Below are 22351 nucleotides of genomic sequence, written 5' to 3'. Positions count from 1 at the left end.
TGCTGGACACCACCCACCCACCCACCCCCGACCCCCGTCCCTCGCCCCCCGCCAAAAGGAAAAAAAAAAAGGCGCCTTAAGTGTTCCTATCTCTTAAAGTTCGTTAACCTCTCTTTGCCTCCGTTGCCTGCTCTGCAAAATGAAGATAATATCATACCTACTCAATATGGTGGTTGCGAAGACTCAGTGAGCTAACACATGCAGAGCGTTTAAAACAGTGCCTTACACACAGTAGCATTAAATAGCGGCTATCACCCATATGCACATAACTCCCAGATTTATATCTCCAATTCCGATCTCGCCCCTTCTGATTTATGCCCTTCAGTCCGTTGAAGGATACCCCGTTGGGTATCTCTGTTTGTACCAGAGACACCTCAAATTCAAAAATGTCCAGAAATGAGCACAGCACCTTCTTCCCTTGAATAACTCGCCTTGTGTATATAATTGGGGTGAACGTCCCACCAATGCCAACGGGCTAGCATCTACTCAGGCAGATACGCCAGACACCTGAATCTTAATACCTCATCGTCCCCCCCAATCTGTCACTATGTCCTAATTTTATTTCCTACTTTTACATCCCTTCCTCATAATCTTCAGTACCACTGCCTTAAGTCCTATCATTTTTTGTCTGGATTATTTCAAGAGTCTTTTGCCCCTCTCAAGACTGACCATCAATCTATGGATTGTTGATATTTATTTTCCCTGCAACATCTCCACCTCCCAATAATCTCCATCATTTATTAGCCATGTGAATTTTGGCAAATTGCTTAATCTACCTATGCCTCACTTTCCTTATTGTAAAGTGGAAATAAGAGTACCTATCTCATAGGGTTGTGTGATTAATCATGCAATGCAATTAGAACAGTGCCTAGGATATGAAAGTGACCAAAAGTGTTACGTTATTATTATTATTACTACTATTGCCTTCTCACGAACATGCTGTTTGTATGTTCAAGCTGTTATCTCTACTGGAAAATCCTTCTCCATTTCCAATACTCTTTCCAAAACCCCCTCCTGGGTTTTACTGCACCTACCACTGTGTACTGACATGATTGAATGATTGGCTTATGGGACTGATCCTTTCTACCAGACTTTAACTTCTTCAGGGGAGGAACTCTGATACATAGTAAATGGTCAATAAAAGTTGGCTCAACTGAAACCCTAAGGATAAACTCCATCCACAGCGGAAGGCGCTGCCCCTCCTAATTCGGGGGCGGGGCGGGGAGCCATGCGCGGAGGGTGGGTGGGTGGGGGTGGGGTGGGACTCTTTTTCCTCGCCGTGGCGGCGGAGGCGCACGGCGTGGGCTTGCGGCGAGACGCGTCGTCGGAGGCTGAAAAAGCCCAAGGTGCTGCCGTTGCCCGAACAAGTCGGACTTGCTGTCGTCTGAGCTTCGTCTGCACGGGTCTCGGACCGAGTGGAGCTCGCAGCCTCGGTCCCGGAGCCCACTCTCGCCTCGCCTTTGCCCAGCCTGCGGTGATGGAGCCGGCCACCGCGCTGCACCCGGGCCCGCGCCCGGCGCTGCCCCTTGGGGGCCCCGGCCCGCTGGGCGAGTTCCTGCCTCCCCCCGAGTGCCCGGTCTTCGAGCCCAGCTGGGAAGAGTTCGCGGACCCCTTCGCTTTCATCCACAAGATCCGGCCGATAGCCGAGCAGACTGGGATCTGTAAGGTGCGGCCGCCGCCGGTGAGTCACGCCAGCACCCCGGATCCAGCTCGTGGTTGGGGGAGGGAGCGGGGACGCGCGGGTCCGGGGAGGCCCGAGGCGCGGGGGGCGGGGAGCCGGTCGCCCCACCGGCCTCGTCAAGTTTGAGGCTGCCTAGAAGGTTGGAGTTGAGGCTGGGGGAGGAAGATGGGGGCTTCTCCAGAGTGGGAGATGAGGAGCGTGGGAGAACCGGGGACTTCGGCGGTGCCACGGGAGGGCCGGGTCGCCGCGGGTTTCGGGCGGCCGGGTCCAGAGGTTCGGGTTCGGTTCCGGATGGAGTGATGGTAGGAGCCGGGGGTGGTCGCGGGGGAGTTTCCTCACGGAGCCCGGCGGAGGCGCGGGCTGGAGGGAGGACTGTGGGCCCGGCGAGGCTCAGCAGGCTGGTCCTCGCCTCCGCTCCCGGGGTGCGGGGGTGTGTGATGGGGTGGGGTGGGGGTGGGGGACTTGCGAGTTGTCGTGCGAGGAGGAAAGTTTTCAATATGGCGGCGGGAGCCCCTGGTCCTTTGTGTGGTGGCGGCGTCGGCCCGGAGCGGCCCTCACCTGGGCGCCCCACCCTCCAGACCAGGGCACCCCTCCACCGCCTGGTCCCCGGGCCTCCAGGTGTCCCCCGGGCCGGGGTCAAGAAGGGGGCGGCCTGCGCTGGCTGGGGGCGGGGAGGAGCCGCAGGTCCGGCCCCGGAGCGGATGTGTTGTGGGGGGCGTTAGTGTCTGGGGGGACACTTTTGGGGCGGCGGGGGCAGGACAGGCGGTGGTGGGCCCCATGCCCGCCCGCGCTCCCGAAGGCTCACACACCCGGCCTTTTCTGGCTCAGCCGCTCGGCTCCCCGGGGAGGCCTGGGCTGTGCTGTTGGGGATGGGGTCGGGGCGAGGCCGTGTTTGTAGGGGAATGTCAGACGAAGAGACCTCCGAAGATTTCGTGCTCGTTTCCCCCGGCCCTCAGCCTTTGGGCGCTGAAAGGCAGTCACCCACCGCAGCCCTTGCAGCCCTGTCTACAGCGTCTCGGGCCTGGGGGCAGTGAGTGAGGGGTGGGTGTTGCTGAAACCGTCCCCAACGGCTCCAACGTTCGCTGAGGAGAGCCCGGCCAACTCCTCTCCCCGTGGCCGGAACTGGGTGCGCTCCTACACCCCTGGTTTTTGCCCACCTTTCGGGAGGGTCTGAGTCCGAGTTGGCCTAAGCGGCGGTTAGACGGGCTGGGACCGTTGGGAAGGGGGTTTAACTGCCTTTCCTACTGTTTAAGAATCTTCTCCCCACTCTCTCCCCCCACCCCCACTCCTAAGTGGAGGAAGACCCCTTCCCACCCCTTTCTCCCTTAAGCTTGCTCTTTGTAATGCCATTTTGAGTTGTAGGGATTCTGTTTGTAATCATTATGTTTTTTGGAAAGTTGTTCTCAGGGAGATCCCTGAAAATAAGGCTTCTTATCCTAACTCTTCCCCGCCCCAAATTAAAACATGGACACCTACTTTAGTTTTTCTTAAGCAAGTTTGAAAGGGAGATGAACTATATGTTTCAGAAAATAACTGGCCAGCGAATATGAGGGAAATGTTTGAAAATAGATCCATTTCTTATAGCGAAGTGGGCAAGGTTGATTCTCGCTGCTTAAGGGAAGTACGTTTCTCTTAGTGCAAAGAGGCCTGCAGAAGTTATAACAGGGCTGGTTAGAGCCAAGGTTTTAATTCTTGAATAATAGGTCATGTTTCACACTGTAGTAATGTGGCTTTATGTCACATGCTAGAAGGGGTGAATATGAATATCGCACATTTGCATTAATGGGATTTTATTCAGAAATTGGGTAACTTGACTAAGTTGTTAGTAACCAAAATGTGGGGAGTCAGGTTCCTGGGAGGTGTCCTCCATGTTGGTATTGTGGTATACCAGGGCTGGGGTAAATCCTTTATCTTGCTTTCTTGTTCTTTGCCTTTTAGAGGGCCCTTTTCCTGAAAAGATAGTGTTGCTCTGGTTAGGCTTGGCTACCCATTTCCTCATCTTGGCTAGAATATTAATGGTAATCTTTGCAAAATGTGTGACCGAATTGCCTTTTCCCCCCTCTGAATGTCAGACAGACATGATGGCCACCATTTTGTATTGAGAGTACTACATAGTACAGCCTGAGGAAAGGGGTTAAAGAGGCACCAATAATCTACAAATACAACCAGTGCTGTTTTGGAGACCTCCTTTGTGTGGAGGGGTTTTGCTTCCTCCTTTGTTTAACAAACTCCTATGCCAAATGGAAAGAGTTTGAGAGTATTTGTTGTTGATATAACCACAAAAAGGGAAATCTTTCCAGAAGTTGTAGCTCTTGAAGAGGGGTCTTGTTGGAACAAAGGCTTCTTAAGAGATGTAAACAGTCTTTGTTTTAGAGACTGTTTTTAGGAAAGCTGTGAACAAGTGGTTTCATATAGTTGATATGTAGCAACAAAAAAACCCTTCAAGAGGTGTGAAATATTTTCCATGGTCATATATGTAATGTTTGTATTTCTGGATGATTTTTGTTCACTGAGTTTTTGGAACACAAATGGTTATATTAGAAGGGGAACTGGGACTATTGGTATTTTACTTGTTAGAAGGTAAGGAGAAGTATAAAACATTTCTGTCTCCTTTTGTTCTTACCTTTGTATCTTTACCAATGGTACTTAATGTAGCTTCAGTTTATAGCTGCTTTCTCAGTGCGACTCCCAAAACTGCTTGGCTTCTGAAAACTTAGAGTGCTTATATTATTTTGTATGTGGCAGCTTAGGGGTTCTCAGAAATTTGAAAATATAGTAAGATAAATGTGAGAAAACGTAATTAAGTCAAGAAGATTATACTTCAATTCTGAGTTTGAAGTTTAAACAGAAACCTTTGTTTCAAATTATATCAACTACGTAGGATAACCAGGTTTGTTTTCTGGGCCAAGACCTTAAATTTACAATTAATCTGGTTTCTGGTTTTGTCACCTTTAAAATGCAAATTTTAATTTCCTCCTTGATACTGTACTTAGATGTCTGTTTAAGGACAAATGATATTTTTCCATATCACTTTGTGGTATTTGGAGATGAATAATTTTAAGGGTGTAACTATTAGGCAGAAATATAGTTGGCTGTTCAGTAAATACTTTTTTGTCTCCCAAATTTTGATAGGAATATAGTTAGGGCTTTAATAACTTATTTTCTTGCTTTCAGATGTCTCACATTTGGCCATAGATAGATTCCACAAGTTTCTTTTCTTTTTCGTTTTTTTGAGACGGAGTTTTGCTCTTGTTGCCCAGGCCTGGAGTGCAATGGTGCGATCTCGGCTCACTGTAACTTTTCCCTCCTGGGTTCAAGTGATTCTCTTGCCTCAGCCTTCCTGAGTAGTTGGGATTACAGGCATGCGCCACCACGCCCGGCAAATTTTGTATGTTTAGTAGAGACAGGATTTCTCCATGTTAGTCAGGCTGGTCTTGAACTCCTGACCTCAGGTGATCCACCTGCCTCGGTCTCCCAAAGTGCTGGGATTACAGGCGTGAGTCACTGTGCCCGGCCTAGATTCCACAAATTTCTTCTTTGTGTCCAGAGAAGGTTTAAATCAAACCTAAGGGCACAAGAGACAAAATTTGTTTCAGCTTTAACTCCTTGTGGTTACCAGTTTGATTCCTTCATCTTTATAGCCAAGTGTAAAACTGCCCTTAAATGTTTTAATACAGTCAGCATCTTTTTTTTTTTTTTTTTTTGGGGGGGGATGGAGTCTTGATCTGTGGCGCAAGCTGGAGTGCAGTGGCGCGATCTCGGCTCACTGCAAGCTCCACCTCCCGGGTTCACGCCATTCTCCTGCCTCAGCCTCCCAAGGAGCTGGGACTATGGCGCCCGCCACTATGCCCGGCTCATTTTTTGTATTTTTAGTAGAGACGGGGTTTCACCGTGTTAGCCAGGATGGTCCCGATATCCTGACCTCGTGATCCACCCGCCTTGGCCTCCCAAAGTGCTGGGATTACAGGCGTGAGCCACCGCGCCCGGCCACAGTCAGCAGCTTTTATTGAGTGAGCCTATTGGTTCCACTCCTAAAGAAGAGGGAGGAACTTACACACTTTGTATGGTAGAAGTGTTAATGATATGGAGCTCATTTACTCCCTTTCCAGCGTATCATTCTCCCTAATTTGGAGTTTGATTAACTTAGGCCTAACCCTCTCTGGGTTTTCCCTATTTCTTTGGTGTCATGAAATCTTTCCCTACTTGTGGTTATCTTTGGCTACTTTAAGCCTTCAACGTTTGGAGAAGAGGCTTATCAGTGGAAACATCCTTGAACAAGGGAACAACTTGTAACTACTTAAAAAAAAAACCTTTTATTGAAATAGACCGTAGAGTTCACCCATTTATGATGTGCAATTCAGTGGTTTTTGATATTTTCACAGTTGTACAACCATCACCACAATCAATTGTAGAACATTTTCATCGCCCTAAAAAGAAACCCTGAATTCACTTGTAACTACTTTTAAAGACAAATTTAGGACTATAATGCCCAGGATAAAAACTTGATAGGAGGTTGGATTAAGTCTTTACAGTTCCAGGCCACAAATGTCTACCTTTTTTTTTTTTGAGATGGAGTTTTACTCCTGTCGCCCAGGCTGGAGTGCTGTGGCGCAACATCCGCCTCCCGGGTTCAAGCGGTTCTCCTACTTCAGCCTCCTGAGAGCTAGGATTATAGGCGTGTGCCACCACGCCCGGCTAATTTTGTATTTTTAGTAGAGATGGAGTTTCACCGTGTTGGTCAGGCTGGTCTTGAACTCCTGACCTCAGTTGATCTACCCACCTTGGCCTCCCAAAGTGCTGGGATTGCAGGACTGAGCCACCGTACCCAGGCCACAGATGTCTACCTTAAAGCAAAACCAAACTTCATTTGTTGTATTTATTGAATGGGTGTTTAGCTAAATTTGACTTTGTCAGGGGTAAATTGGGCACATTAGTAACCACAAACATATCTATCCAGTTGTAATTCGTAGTGAACTAATAAACAAAACTTGGAGAATTTAAGAATGTAATGCGAATGATATTGCAAATATGAGTCAGCTAAAGATTTGAGTCCCCACCCCCACTGGAAAAATTTCCTTCCCTTCCTATGATTATAGGGTATGGTTTTAAACATGCAATCTAAACTTTTAAAAGAGTGAAATGGATAGAGAATTACCTTTGAAAAGCATTAATATACTTCTCTATTAAAAGCCAGGGCTTGAAATTTCCTTTTTTTTTTAAATCTCACTCTGTCACCCAGGCTGGCATGCAGTGTTGCAATCAAGGCTCACTGCAGCTTCCACTTCTTGGGCTCAAGTGCTCCTCCCTCCTCAGCCTCTAATAAATTGTAGGGATGGGGTTTCTCAGTATGTTGCCCAGGCTTGTCTTGAACTCCTGGCTTCAAGCAGTTCTCCCGCTTTGGTCTCCCAAAGTGCTGGGATTACAGGCATGAGCCAGTGAACCTGGCCTGAATTATTTTGTTGAGACACTGATAAGAAAAGTTAAAAGAAAATTATTAACCCTTAATTTTATTCTTTCTCTGTTTCTAGGGTAATTTTCTTTATGACCTGTTGGCCTAGACTTAGAGTTTTAGAGTATGTCAGGTTGATAGATGAGTGAAAAATGTGTTTATTGGTTTACATTTATAAGTGGGTAGAAATCAGCCAGTGGAGGAATTTTCTCTTAGATAAAGAAATACGGGGCTGGGCGTAGTGGCTCATGTCTGTAATCCCAGCACTTTTGGGAGGCCTAGGTGGGCGTATCACTTGAGGTCAGGAGTTTGAGACCAGCCTGGCCAACATAGCGAAACTCTGTCTCTACTAAAAATACAAAAATTAGCTGGGCATGGTGGTGGGCGCCTGCAATTCCAGCTACTCGGGAGGCTGAGGCAGGAGAATCGCTTGAATCTGGGAGGCAGAGGTTCCAGTGAGCCGAGATCACTCCATTGCACTCCAACCTGGGCGACAGGCTGAGAAAAGAAAACAAACAAAAAAAACCCAAAACAACAACAAAAAAAGGTGTAAACTATTCGATTTAAAAAAATCGAACCCTGTTTAAATGCTGTAATGGGACCTTTTTGTAGACTTCTGTAACCGTTCATTGTTGCCTTAATTGAACCCCATTAAGGTTGGGTATAGAAAAGGATAAGGGAAAGCCCATGCCCTTAAAATGAAAGTGCTAATTAGGTCTCTGGTGTTCAGGGTTTTTGAAGCCTTATGCATATATTTCTTTCCAAATGTCATCTATAGGTTTGAAAAACTACTAACCTAGGAGTACCTTGCTTTCATCCTTGGACAGTCCTCTCAGCTTCATTTGTGTTGAGATTGTTGTGCAATTTTTTTTTCCTCTAAGAGAATTAGGTATTCTCTAATATAGCTATTATAGTACAGATCATTGCCAGCCTCAAAAAAAAAAAAAAAAAAAAAGATGGAATGAAGGTTGGGAACTGGAGGGCTACACATTCTCAAATTTAAATTTGGGTCTCTTGAAGGGGACTCAACAGAGGCATACCGACAAGTCCCTTTGGGGTGAGTGGGTGGGTGAGTTGATACCTTGGGGAAGCCATAATCTTGGGCTGCTGCCATTGACTTTTGATTATTTAAAGTTTGAGATACTAATAACTGGATTTATAAAATCCAGATTGTGAGAAACTTGTTTTAGCCATAAGAATTGTATGCAATTGAAGTATTTCTTTTTTTTTTTTTTTTTTTGAGATGGAGTCTGGCTCTGTCGCCCAGGCTGGAGTGCGGTGGCCGGATCTCAGCTCACTGCAAGCTCCCCCTCCCGGGTTTACGCCATTCTCCTGCCTCAGCCTCCCGAGTAGCTGGGACTACAGGCGCCCGCCACCTCGCCTGGCTGGTTTTTTGTATTTTTTAGTAGAGACGGGGTTTCACCGTGTTAGCCAGGATGGTCTCGATCCCCTGACCTCGTGATCCACCCGTCTCGGCCTCCCAAAGTGCTGGGATTACAGGCTTGAGCCACCGTGCCCGGCCTAGATTAATTCTTTAGTGAATTTGCTTTTTACAACCAAGTTTATAAACCAGATTAATGGAGAAAAGATGTTTCTGGGACAGTGAGGCATTTCAGTTCCATAATTGTAGGATGTTTGGAACAAAGATGCAGAATTTGACTGAATGCATTCTTTTAAGTCTTCTTCCCCACACCATGATTTAAGACACTCAAACCTTTAACTGTAGACCATCCTTCTTAAAGCACCATCAGCATATATCTTTACACATGGCCTTAGAGTCATCCCATGTGTGCTACTGCTTCTTTTTTTTAAGCATTTAAGCTTTCTTTTGGATATAAAAACTAATCATTTTGTTCTGCTAGACCCATCACTTACAGGGAGTAAATTAAAACATTTTATTATGAAAAATGTCGAGCATACACAAAAGTGTAAAGAATAGTTACTTTAGCTATTTTCCTGGATAGAAGAGCCGAAAATGGAGTAGCAGCATTGGAGTTGAAAGAATACTACGGATCTTCATTTGTAAAGAACAACTTGGCTTAGCTTTTGTCCTATTCAGGTTATAAGTGACATTGGGCAATTAGGAGTGAGCTTTCTAGCCTTCAGTCAGTGATGGTCATTTTGCCCAATTAGGTTGGGGATAGTATTTCTCAGTTTTAGTCAATGGCTTTGTTGCTTTGTTACACATTTGTTGGGACATGTCAAGTAACTTGACCAGCTGCAGGTCTGTTGGCACATGGAGGTGTGGGAGTTGGTTGGTGGGTGGAGGTTGTCTCTGCTAATATCACTTCATTCTTTATCTGTTCATTTTCATATTGGCCAGACTTTATCTCAACTTTTCCTTTCTTGGGAAGGGGCCTTCTGGTCAGAGTGGGTATTTTGCCTGACAAAACAGAGCTGACATCAGTAGTAACGAAGAAATAGAATGACGTTCTAGCCAGGCATGGTGGCTCTCACTTGTAATCCCAGTACTTTGGGAGGCTCCAGGCAGGAGGATCACTTGAGGTCAGGAGTTTGAGATCAGCCTGGGAAGCACGGTGAGACCCTATCTCTACAAAAGATGAAAAATTACCTGGGAATGGTGACGTGCACCTGTAGTCCCAGTTACTCAGGAGGCTGAGGTGGGAGGATGGCTTGAACTCAGAAGTTCCAGGTTGCGGTGAGCCCTGATCACGCTGCTGCACTCCAGCCTGGGCAACAGAGCAAGACTTTGTTTCAAAAACAAACAAAACAAAATGGCTGGACGTGGTGGCTCACGCCTGTAATCTCAGCACTTTGGGAGACTGAGGTGGGCAGATCATGAGGTCAAGCGATTGAGACCATCCTGGCCAACATGGTGAAACCCTGTCTCTACTAAAAGTACAAAAATTATCTGGGCGTGGTGGTGTGCGCCTGTAGTCCTAAGTTACTTGGGAGGCTGAGGCAGGAGAGTCACTTGAACCCAGGAGGTGGAGGATGCAGTGAGTCAGTATCGCGCCACTGCACTCCAGCCTGGTGACAGAGCGAGGCTCCATCTCAAAAAACAAAAACAAAACAAAAGTCCCTTTCTGGAAAAGATGTTTTAGGGAAATGAGAATTTGAAGAGTCTAATGAATTTCTTGTTAGATTATTAGGTTCAATTTAAAAATTAGGTCATTGGAAAATATTTTCTATTAATATCCCTTAAAATCTGAAGACTTTTCCCTGCTTCCCTGAAATAATAACTTTATTTCTCAGATAGGAGATGCCACCAGGCAGGTCACATAATGACCTTTTAGAACTTGTTGATTTCATTTCACATGGTAATCTCTTGTAAAATGCTGTGAAATTTAACTATTATTTTGCAGGGATAAAAATGAGGTTTATCAAGGGGACTGTGTGTATATATATTTTTATTTGTCACAGTTTTTTCTTTTTTTTAAATTATTTTTTTTTTTTTGAGACAGGGTTTCGCACTTGTTGCCCAGTGTGGAGTGCAGTGTGGCGTGATCTCGGCTCATTACAACCTCCGCCTCCCAGATTCAAATAATTCTCCTGCCTCAGCCTCCCTAGTAGCTGGGATTACAGGCATGTGCCACCACGCCTGGCTAATTTTGTATTTTTAGTAGAGACGAGGTTTCTCCATGTTGGTCAGGCTGGTCTCGAACTCCCGACCTCAGGTGATCCGCCCGCCTCCACCTCCCAAAGTGCTGGGATTACAGGTGTGAGCCACCGCGCCTGGCTTAAAATTACTTTTCAAAAGCCAGTTCCTCTATTATGTAAAAGAGGACAGGAGGGATATTTTCTAGATTTTAAAAAAATAGGTGGGTAGAGTCTTCAATCTAGTTACATCATGACCGTGGACAAAGTCATTTTACTGCAACGTATGCTTATCATCTGCTCTAAGGGGATCTGACACTGACCTAGGGCTGCTGTCCAGACTAATTAATTGATGGATTGCAAGGAGCTTAAATCCCAAAGCTTTATTTGCTCATTGCTAAGAAGAGTCTGGGAACAGATTTAGTGAGGCAAGAGTTAGTGCCAAATACACATCCCTCATTTTCCCATACAGTGAAGGGATTTCCCCTTACCCCCCGGGGACAGAGTCTTGCTTTGTTGCCCAGGCTGGAGTGCAGTGGTGCATTCATAGCTCATTGCAGCCTTGACCTCATGGGCTCAAGCTGTCCTCTCACCTCAGCCTCCTGAATAGCTAGGACCACAGGTACATGCCACCACACCCAGAATTATTATTATTTTTAGGGACAGGGTCTTGCTATGTTGCCCAGGCTGATTCGAACTCCTGGCCTTAAGCCATCCTCCCACCTCAGCTTCCCAAAGTGCTGGGACTACAGGCATGAGCCACTGCACCCAAAGTGCTGGGACTACAGGCATGAGCCACTACACCTGGCTGTGAAGGGACTGTTTTCTTTTTCTCTTGTTCTGTTGCCCAAACTGTAATGCAGTGGTGCAATCACAGTTCCCCGCAGCCTCAAACTCCTGGGCTCAAGTGATCCCACTTCAGCCCCCATTTAGTTGAGATTACAGGCACACACCACCATGCCTGGCTAATTTTTCAAATTTTTTTTAGAGATGGTGTCTCACTATGTTAGCCAGGCTGGCCATGAAAGGGATGTCTTAAAAGTGAAACTTGAAAAGGCACCCCTCCTGCCCCGCCCCCCCCCAAAAAAAGGCAAAAACCCATCATCAAAACGAGGGTATAGCCAGCACAGTGGCTCACACCTGTAATCCCAGCACCGGAGGCACAGGTGGGAGGATTGCTTGAGCAGAGAATTTGAGACCAGCCTGGGCAACACAGCAGACCCTATCTGTACAAAAACCAATTGAACAAAAAAACCCCTAGAATATGTAGACTATAATTCTTCTATTGGTTTAGATGAAGCTTTTCTGTCCCTGAATCTTTATTTTTTTTTTTTTTGAGACAGGGTCTCACTATGTTGCCAGGCTGGAGTGCAGCATGATGGAATCTTGGCTTACTGCAATCTCCGCCTCCTGGGCTCAAGCCATCCTTCCACCTCAGCCTCCCGAGTAGCTGGGACTACAGGTGCATACCATCATGCCCAGCTAGTTTTTTTGTTTATTTTAATTAGAGACGCGGTTCACCATGTTGCCCAGGCTGGGGAGCTTGAACTCCTGAGCTCAAGCAGTCCGCCCACCTAGGCCTTCCAAAGTGCTGGGATTATAGGCACAAGCCACCACACCCGGCCTGTCCCTAAACAGATTAATGAGATTAATATTTTTTTAAAGGTAGAGCTGTTAAAAATTATTTCAGAAAATTTGCGAATGTATTCGTGTGTGTTACGTAGTGTGTGTATATAGGCAGGAGTTTAGTTTGGTGAGATTTGTGTTAAGAAGGGTTTACAGTGATTTAAATTTCCCCTAATACAGGATGACTGTGACGTTGTGGGAGCCATGCAAATAGAAGGATATTGTACTTACTAACATAATTTAAATAATCTCAATTCATGTCTGACAGGAGGGGTCAGTAGTTGAAGTCTAGTAATTTTGCAATTATCCTACTTGTAAAGTGGGGAGAAAAGTAGGAGTGGCAGGAAAAATGTTTACCTAGATCTTTTTTTTTTTTTTTTTTTTTTTTTGAGACGGAGTCTGGCTCTGTCGCCCAGGCTGGAGTGCGGTGGCCGGATCTCAGCTCACTGCAAGCTCCGCCTCCTGGGTTTACACCATTCTCCTGCCTCCGCCTCCCAAGTAGCTGGGACTACAGGTGCCCGCCTCGTCGCCCGGCTAGTTTTTTGTATTCTTTAGTAGAGATGGGGTTTCACTGTATTAGCCAGGGTGGTCTCGATCTCCTGACCTTGTGATCCGCCCGTCTCGGCCTCCCAAAGTGCTGGGATTACAGGCTTGAGCCACCGCGCCCGGCTACCTAGATCTTTTAAGAAAATATTTTAGGACAAGAGCCACCATCATATTTTATTCTTTTATTTATTTATTTATTGAGGTTAATTGTATTTAGACTTAGGGAATTAACAAAGGAGGGGGGAGACTAGACCAGGTCCCAGGATTTCTTGGCTCCTTGGGGCAGGCCCAGCTGCAGCAAGCACAGAGGGAAACACAGGGGAGGGGCAGATAGCAGATTTGGTCTTGAACTTGGAGGGTGGGAAATTGGTGATCCCCACAATGGAGGCAGCAGGAAGAAACCATGTCTGAGGAAGGTCTGGGCTGCCCAGAGGGGCAGCCTACCCCTGGGCCCCTGGGGCTATGGACTAGCAGGAGGGGAAACAAGGATCCTCCCCTCAGGGCCCAGGAAAAGGCACTTGATTCAGTCCCTCCTCCCCTCTTTCCCCATCCATTGGAGAGATGGGAGTCCTTGCCTCCTTGCCCTTTGAATGGCCCAGATGCTGGTCCTGATTGAGTGTCTTTAAGAAGCTTTTTCTGAACTCGTAAGTGGTGATCATGATAGCATAGGAGGGGATAGCCTTGATGATCCAAGGGGAGGAAGCCTGCAAAGAGCCCTCTGATGCCTGACTTGGCACAGATCTACCTCTGAGCACCGAGGTAGAGTCTGCATCCAGGGGTATCACTCCCACAGCTTCCATCACTCCCAGTGTGGCCTGGTGTTGAGTCTTCACCACGACAAAGGTTAGAGTCAGCACTGTAGCCACCATCCTCATGATGCTGCCAGCTGCAAAGCTGACACTCATGGTTGTCATGGGACCATGGAGGTCCTTTGGCGTGAGCCCATTCAGCCAGCTCTTCACTCGCTCCTAGTTGAACCAGTACAGGGCTGAGAAGGTACATCTCAAAGGATAGTGGGGTCCCGGCACAGCCACAGTGAGCACCAACCACTCTAAGCCACCGGAGCTCAAACTACAGGTATCAGCACATAGTATAACATATGCTGAACCTGCCTTTGTCTGCATAAGCTCCAGGGCACTGATAATGGCAGTGATAGTGCCCAGGTGGGCCAGCACACCAGCTACCAGGGTATGTAGAGGTAAGGGTTCAGCCACACAGGAAGGCCTCGAGTTGGTTGTAGGCAGTGAAGTAGTTGGTGGTAGCTGGCATAGCCATCACCAGCGTGGCTGGGAGGCTACTCCACAGGTCCTAGTGCCTTTGTGCCTCAAAATCTTCACAGAGGCATCCATGGTGCCAGTGAAGCTGGTAGGGTCTTAAAACCAGCTGGCACAGCGGGGACCATTTGGTCATAGGTACAGAGGCTCCAGGACACCATTGTAGTACAGGATTGGAGAGAGGAGGGCAGCTTGGCAAAAGAGAGGCTCTGAAGTCTGGAGGAAGGTGTCAGCTCACTGACCACCAGCAGGCACTGAGACTGGAAATGGAACTTCCACTATGTCTAGGGGCATCATGAGGAAGCAGGTGACCACAGCCCTTGAAACCTGAGACTACCATTTGTTGGAGGGAGCTAATGCCCCCAGAGTCCTAGTCAGTCATCTTGTAGCTTCAGTCCTGGCTCTAGACTGGTGCTTGTGCAGTGTGAGGCTGGTCAGGCCCATTCCAGCTCTGGCCTCACCTTGCATCAAGACTGACTCCCTGTATTTTATTGTTTACCAACAATTAGGCAATCTTATTAAAAAAAAAAAGCTAATTAGGACCCCTGTGTAATCATATAAACTTAAATTTCCCAGTTTTTTATTCAAATATATCTTCCGTTATTGGACCTCATAACTTTGCCTCTTAGGTAGACCCAGGTAGAGAGTAGTCCCCCCCCCCACCTTTTTTGAGATGGAGTCTTACACTTTGTCACCCAGGTTCAAGTGCAGTGGTGTGATCTCAGCTCACTGCAACTTCTGCCTCCTGGTTCAAGCGATTCTCCTGCCTCAGCCTCCTGAGTAGGTGGGATTACAGGGACGTGTCATCATGCCCAGCTAATTTTTGTGTTTTTAATAGAGATGGGGTTTCACTATGTTAGCCAGGCTGGTCTCAAACTCCTGACCTCAGATAATCCATCTGCCTCAGCCTCCCAAAGTGCTGAGATTGCAGGTGTGAGCCACTCGCCCAGCCTCTAGTAGTCTCCTCTTAACTGCAGAAAGGAAAACCACAGATAGAATTTGTCAGCTGCTTTTGGGCCAGGCGCGGTGGCTTACGCCTGTAATCCCAGCACTTTGGGAGGCTGAGGCGGGCGGATCACGAGGTCAGGAGATCAAGACCATCCTGGCTAACGTGGTGAAACCCCGTCTCTCCTAAAAAATAAAAAAATAAGCCGGGCGTGGTGGCGGGCGCCTGTAGTCCCAGCTCCTTGGGAGGCTGAGGCAGGAGAATGGCGTGAACATGGGAGGCGGAGCTTGCAGTGAGCCCAGATCACGCCACTGCACTCCAGCCTGGGCGACAGAGCGAGACCCCGTCTCAAAAAAAAAAAGAATTTGTCAGCTGCTGTCCAAAATAGGTGAGGATACTTTGAGAGAAAGACTACATTCATGTAACTTTTATTTATTTATTTTTTTATTATTTAGTTTTTGGAGACAGAGTCTCACTCTGTCCCCCAGGCTGGAGTACAGTAGTGCAATCTCGGCTCACTGCAATCTCCACCTCCCGGATTCAAGCGATTCTCATGCCTCAGCCTCTTGAGTAGCTGGGACTGCAGGCATCTGCTACCATGTCCGGCTAATTTTTGTATTTTTAGTAGAGATGGGGGTTTTACCATGTTGGCCAGGCTCAAGTGATATGCCCGCCTCAGCCTTCCACATTTCTGGGATTACAGGTGTGAGCCACCACACCTGGCCCCATGTAACTTTTATTACAGTGTATTGTTTGTTACTGTTAATCTCTTACTGTGCCTAATTTATAAATTTTAGAGATATGTATGTGTAGGAAAAAACATAGTATATATAGGGTTTAGTACTTCCTATCCATGGTTTCAGGCATCCACCAGAGGTCTTGGAATGTATTCTTCCAGATAAGGGTGGGGACTACCATATACTATATTTCTACTGTGACTTTTTTTTTTTTTTTTTTGAGACGGAGTCTCGCTCTGTCGCCCAGGCTGGAGTGCAGTGGCCGGATCTCAGGTCACTGCAAGCTCTGTCTCCCGGGTTCACGCCATTCTCCTGCCTCAGCCTCCCGAGTAGCTGGGACTACAGGCGCCCGCCACCACGCCCGGCTAGTTTTTTGTATTTTTTAGTAGAGACGGGGGTTTCACCGTGTTAGCCAGGATGGTCTCGATCTCCTGAACTCGTGATCCACCCATCTCGGCCTCCCAAAGTGCTGGGATTACAGGCTTGAGCCACCGCACCTGGCCGTTAATACTGCTTTCTAAATGTATTAAGACACTCCCCAATGGTATATGTACCATTTAAAATTGTCAAATGCTTAGGTATTTTAGTTAGGAGTAGACAGCTAGGCTAAGATTTCTTTTCCCAGCTATGTACTTTATGTGCCCTTAGGCAGAGTTTTGTGCATTCTTGAGTTAATTTTTGCCATCTCACTGGCTTGACCAAATTGTAATGTTCAGAGAACTAAAGCCTAAACTTAGTGTGTTTCAAGCACTTGATTGGAACTTTTCATTAAATACATTTTCTTATGGGGCATACATACTACAGGCTACAGATACTGAAACATTATAATATTACTCTAATCACATAACCCCAGAAACAAAGAACAAATCCCTATCAAGCCCACATAATTACAAGGTCTTTAAGACAGGATCCTCCCAATTTTCTGTGGCTATACCAACTCATCATTTGGTGATATTTAAACCAGATGGTAATATCTCATCCTTGCCAGGCTTTAACTTGGAAGAGATGAGAGGTAGGAGCTCTTAGGATTTGTATTCTGTTATCTTTTTATTTATGGGACAGTGGGGAAAGGGGTAGATGTAAGAGAAGTTTATACAGTGAAATTTGAGTATTGCTTCCACTTTGTAAAATTCCAGATCTTTAAACTTTTCCCTGTGTCAGAGAGGCTCTCATTCAATATGATGCATTTTGGACAAATTGAGAACAGCCACCAAATTTTCCAGTGGGAGGCTGGCTTCAGGGATTTGTGGTAGAGTATGGGTTTGGGGTTTTTAAAAATTGTACTTGGTAGCAGCCTATTCTTCTGGGTTCCTCTGTAACTACTATTTTTCTCTGGTAACCTTGTGGCTTTTCCCATCTTCCATTTCTAAAATACATTTTTGATTTGTAGAATATATAGTTGGTCATCAAGATTTTTTTGACAAGAACAGAATTTAGAATTTGATTTAGGATTCTAAGATAATTTGGTTTTGAGGGGTGACATTAGCCAGCTAGGAAATGAAATCTTCAAGATAATAGAGATTTTGTGGAAAGAATACTAGAATAGGAATCAAAATGTTGGGTTTCTGGCATGTGTTCCATTATTTCCATGTTATCCTTGAGCTCCTAACCTTAAGCAGGGTCATGACTATGTTCAGAGCTTTATTCTATTGACCTGCCTATAAAATGGGCAGACTAAAATATCAGCCCTTCTTTACATAGTGAGGCCTAAAGAGGTAAGGAATCTTGCCCAAATCCTGGTGGAGCCAGGATTTGAACTTAGGTGGTGCAGGTCCTCAGTTACTGCTCTTAACTGCTGTATTGCCTCTAATATATAACCACAGTAATGATATAAGTGTGATTTCATGAGATGATTAATGGGAATTATGAATCTATTATTTTTGTTTATATACTTTCTATCCTGGTAGGTTCAGCAAAACCAAAACCAAGATACTTGCTGGTTTTTGCTGCTAAGGCAGATCCATTTTATAGAAAAGGAAACAAACTGAGCTGGAGAGAAGTGAGTTGCCTAAGGTGACAAAAGGACAAATTGAATGTTGCAAACCATGGCTCTTTATTCCCAAGTTTAGTGTTCTTCTAATTTAATATATAATGGCTCCCTTCATAGATCGAGATCCTAGGCTGCTTCTCTCTTTCATCTCCCCTTACAGTCTTTTTTTGACCGTGGTCTTCTCTCTCTTCCTTCTGGCCACCCAAACTTAAATGCATTAATAATAATAGTATGCTGCATGTATACAGTTACCAAAGTACCATTTAGATTTGTGTGTTTTATCTACTTATCAGTATTTATGAGCTTAGCCCATTCATATACTGTTAGTTTGTTGGCTCATTTATATGTAAACTCCTAGGGCTCATCAACTCCAGTGACCACTCAGCTTCACATAGGAAGAGTATTTAGGACTCGGGGCTCCCTATATAAATGTACCTCTGCCTCCCATCAAAGTCATTCTGGGGTTCATCCCAGAATTACTTAATTAGAATCTCATTTGGGCCTAAGTGTTTGAATTTTAAAAAGCTCCTCTGGAAGCTCTGCTAGGTTTGAGACCCACTGATTTAGGTAATTTCATGACAGGTTTAGGCAGCTAATATAAGGAATTCTCAAAAAAAAAGAAAATCTAAAAACCCAAATCCCTCAAAATATAGAAAACAAAATAAAAATAAAAAAAGAAAAAAACAAGGAATTATCTTACCTGTTGACTTCAAATTAATCAGAAATTTCTCAGTTCTACTACGGAAAACTGGGCAATTCTTTTTGTCAACTCTGTTGAATAAAGGAATGAATTGAGCCCTTGGAGTTGGTTGTGGTCTCAATTCAGTACTTACTATTGATATGTCAGTAAGTGCATTGTGTTAAAGTCCTAGGTGGCTCATGCCTGTAATCTCAGCACTTTGGGAGGCTGAGACGAGGTTAGTAGTTCGAGACTAGCCTGGCCAATATGGTGACGCTCTGTCTCTACTAAAAATATAAAAATTAGCTGGGCATGCTGGCGTGCACCTGAAATGCCAGCTACTCAGGAGGCTGAGGCAGAAGAATCGCTTGAATCTGGGAGGCGGAGGTTGCAGTGAGCCGAAATCATGCCACTGCACTCCAGCCTGAGCGACAGAGCGAGACTCCATCTCAAATAAATAAATAAATTTCAAAAATAAATAAAGGAACTCACAATTGACTGGTGAGAAAGATTAGCAAGTATGATGTATGCAAGGAATAGAAGTTATATACTGAGTGGTTAAAGGTTGGGGGATATGGAGGTGGATGAGGGAGCTGTCTGGGAAGGCTTTGCTTCACTTGGGTTAGAGTAGGATTGCGGGAGGAAATAGGTGTGTAGAATGAGAATGAGGGTCATGACATCCCCCTACAAAACAACAATATTCAAGGAAGGAAGAGAATTTGGTTGGAGGTACCAGGAAATGTGTTGTTGTTAGGAAGCTAAGGAGAAAATAGTAAGTTCATTGTTAGTATTTCAGACTTAGGTGGCTTAATGGTGATATTTCTGAAGTCTCAACTCTAGACACAGCTGTAAAACTCTGGAAAAGTAGATAATTACAGTTTTTATAGAGTATATCCCATTGATACCAGGCAGCCATTCAAATGAAAACCAGTTTTATCAGGCTGCAGCTTCCTCATATTTTAGGCTAAAGTGGGTTATCTTTCTTTTTTTTTTTTTTTTTGAGACGGAGTCTCGCTCTGTCACCCAGGCTGGAGTGCAGTGGCCGGATCTCAGCTCACTGCAAGCTCCGCCTCCCGGGTTTACGCCATTCTCCTGCCTCAGCCTCCCAGGTAGCTGGGACTACAGGCGCCGCCACCTCGCCCGGCTAGTTTTTTGTAGTTTTTAGTAGAGACGGGGTTTCACCGTGTTAGCCAGGATGGTCTTGATCTCCTGACCTCGCGATCCGCCCGTCTCAGCCTCCCAAAGTGCTAGGATTACAGGCTTGAGCCACTGCGCCCGGCTGGGTTATCTTTCAAATCAAATTTATTTTGGACCATGGCAATGTCTGAAATATATCATAGGGTAAGTTTCTTTTAAGATCTTTTGACATACTTTATCTACCATCCTAAATTGAGCATGCCTATGTATTATTAGTGCATCCTTATCTCTTTTTTTTTTTTTTTTTTTTTTTTTTTGAGACGGAGTCTCGCTCTGTCGCCCAGGCTGGAGTGCAGTGGCCAGATCTCAGCTCACTGCAAGCTCCGCCTCCCGGTTCACGCCATTCTCCTGCCTCAGCCTCCGAGTAGCTGGGACTACAGGCGCCGCCACCTCGCCCGGCTAGTTTTTTTTTGTATTTTTAGTAGAGATGGGGTTTCACCGTGTTAGCCAGGAGGGTCTCGATCTCCTGACCTCGTGATCCGCCCACCTCGGCCTCCCAAAGTGCTGGGATTACAGGCTTGAGCCACCGCGCCCGGCCTTCCTTATCTCTTTAACGTAGGAGATCTAGCCTTGAAGCTTGGTCAGTATCTTAGTTCATTTGTGTTACTATAACTATATCTGAGTCTCGGTAATTTATAAATAATAGAAATTTATTTCTTGCAGTACTAGAGACTGGGAACTCTAAGATCAAGGCACTGTCAGGTTTGATGTCTTGTGCTGGCCAGGTCTCCACTTTCAAGATGGTGCCTTGAATGGTATGTGGAAGGGCAAAAGGGGCCTAGGGTGTAGGTTCCTACAACTCTTTTATTTATTTTTATTTTTATATTTATATTATTATTTTTTCTTTGAGACAGAGTCTCACTCTGCCACCCAGGCTGGAGTTGAGTGGCTCGATCTGGGCTCACTGCAATGTCTACCTCCCAGGTTCAAGCAGTTCTCCTGCCTCAGCCTCCTGAGTAGCTGGAATTACAGGTGTGTGCCACCATGCCCAGCTAATTTTTGTATTTTTAGTAGAGACAGGGTTTTGCCATGTTGACCACTCTGGTCTCGAACTCCTGACCTCAAGTGATCTGCCCACCTCGGCCTCCCAAAGTGCTGGGATTACGGGCTTGAGCCACAGTGCCTGGCCTAATTTTTGTGTTAAATATGTTTTGTAGAGATGAGATTTTGCCACGTTGCCCAAGCTGGTCTCAAACATCCAGGCTCAAGCAATCCACTTGGTTGGCCTCCCAAAGTGCTAGGGTTACAAGCGTGAGCCACTGCACTTGGCCTACCATTCATTCATTCTTTCATTCATTCATTCGACAGAGTTTCACTCTTGTTGCCCAGGCTGGAGTGCAATGGCGTGTGATCTTGGCTTACCTCAACCTCTGCCTCCCGGATTCAAGAGATTCACCTGCCTCAGCCTCCTGAGTAGCTGGGATTGCAGTTAACGTGCCACCATGCCCAGCTAATTTTTTGTATTTTTAGTAGAAACAGGGTTTCTCCATGTTGGTCAGGCTGGTCTTCAACCCTCCACCTTAGGTGACCTGCCCGCTTCAGCCTCCCAAAGTGCTGGGATTAGAGGCATGAGCCACCGCACCCAACCTTATTATTATTTTTTAGAGATGAGGTCTTGCTGTGTTGCCCAGGCTGGAATGTAGTGGCGCTATTGTAGCTTACTACAGTAGATGGGACTACAGGCATGTGCCAGTATGTCTGGATAATGTTTTAACATTTTGTAGAGATGGTTCCTCACTGTGTTGCTCAGGCTTGCTTCTCACTCTCTCTCTCTCGTCTGTCTTCAGCCTCCCAGGTAGCTGGAACTACAGGTGCATGCTGCTATGCCTCGCTAATGAAAAATAAAATTATTTTTGTAGGGTCCTGCCATGGTGCTCAGGCTGGTCTTGAATTTGTCTTCAATTACTTTCCTTTCCCTTCCCCTTTCTCCTCCCCTCCCCTTTGTCCTCCCCTCCCTCTCGCCTTCCCTTCCCCTTCCGCTAACCTTCTTATTACCCTTCCCTTTCCCCTCCCCTCCCTCTCACCTTCCCATCCCCTTCTGTTAACTTTCCCATTACCCTCTCCCTTGCCTTCCTTTCCTCCTCCCCTACCTTCCCCCTCCCTTCCCCTCTCCTCCCTTCTCCCTTCCCTCTCCCCTCCTTTTCCTCCCCTTCCCTTTTTTCCTTACCCTCCCCTCCCCTTCCCTTCCCCTCCCCTTCCCCATTTCCCTTCCCTTTCTCTTTTTCTCTTTCTCTTCCCTATCCCTTTCCCCTTTCCTTTCCCTTTCTGTTTCCTTTCCCCTTTCCCTTTCCCTTTCCCTTTCCTATGGAGTCTCGCTCTGTCAACCAGGCTAGAGTACAGTGGCACCGTCTCAACTCACTTTTCTCTGCTTACTTTGTAACCTCTGCCTCCTGGGCTCCAGTGATTATCATGTCTCAGCCTCCTCAGTAGCTGGGATTACAGGCGCCCACCACTGTGTCCTGCTAATTTTTGTATTTTCAGTAGAGACGGAGTTTCGCCATGTTGGTCAGGCTGGTCTCGAACTCCTGACCTCAAGTGATCCACCTGCCTTGGCCTCCCAAAGTGCTGGGCTTACAGACATGATGAGCCACTGTGCCCGGCCCTAATTTCTTTTTTTAATACAATTGCAAATGTGTCATCTTTAGATGGGATATTGACACAACAAAGA

At 46.1% G+C, this 22351-nt stretch overlaps 1 protein-coding gene across 3 annotated transcripts in view; it reads left to right on the top strand.

Moving 5' to 3' along the window:
* Positions 1–320: 320 nt before the first annotated feature.
* The window catches only part of KDM5B (lysine demethylase 5B), an 87124-nt gene continuing 65093 nt past the window's right edge, over positions 321–22351 (top strand). The window contains exon 1 of one of the 3 annotated variants that reach the window (XM_033200212.1): positions 321–1681. In XM_033200212.1, coding sequence (XP_033056103.1) covers positions 1229–1681 — 453 coding nt within the window. In that variant the 5' untranslated portion in view covers positions 321–1228. Of the gene's footprint in view, positions 1682–1738; positions 1821–1859; positions 1984–22351 lie in introns of those variants that run through there. The other 2 variants (XM_033200214.1, XM_033200213.1) reach the window with 2 other exon arrangements.

This window comes from Trachypithecus francoisi, unplaced genomic scaffold (assembly GCF_009764315.1).
Source record: "Trachypithecus francoisi isolate TF-2019V2 unplaced genomic scaffold, Tfra_2.0 Lachesis_group5, whole genome shotgun sequence".
In the NCBI taxonomy this organism is placed as follows: Eukaryota; Metazoa; Chordata; class Mammalia; order Primates; family Cercopithecidae; genus Trachypithecus; species Trachypithecus francoisi.
This window is presented reverse-complemented; position numbering and strand designations above follow the sequence as displayed.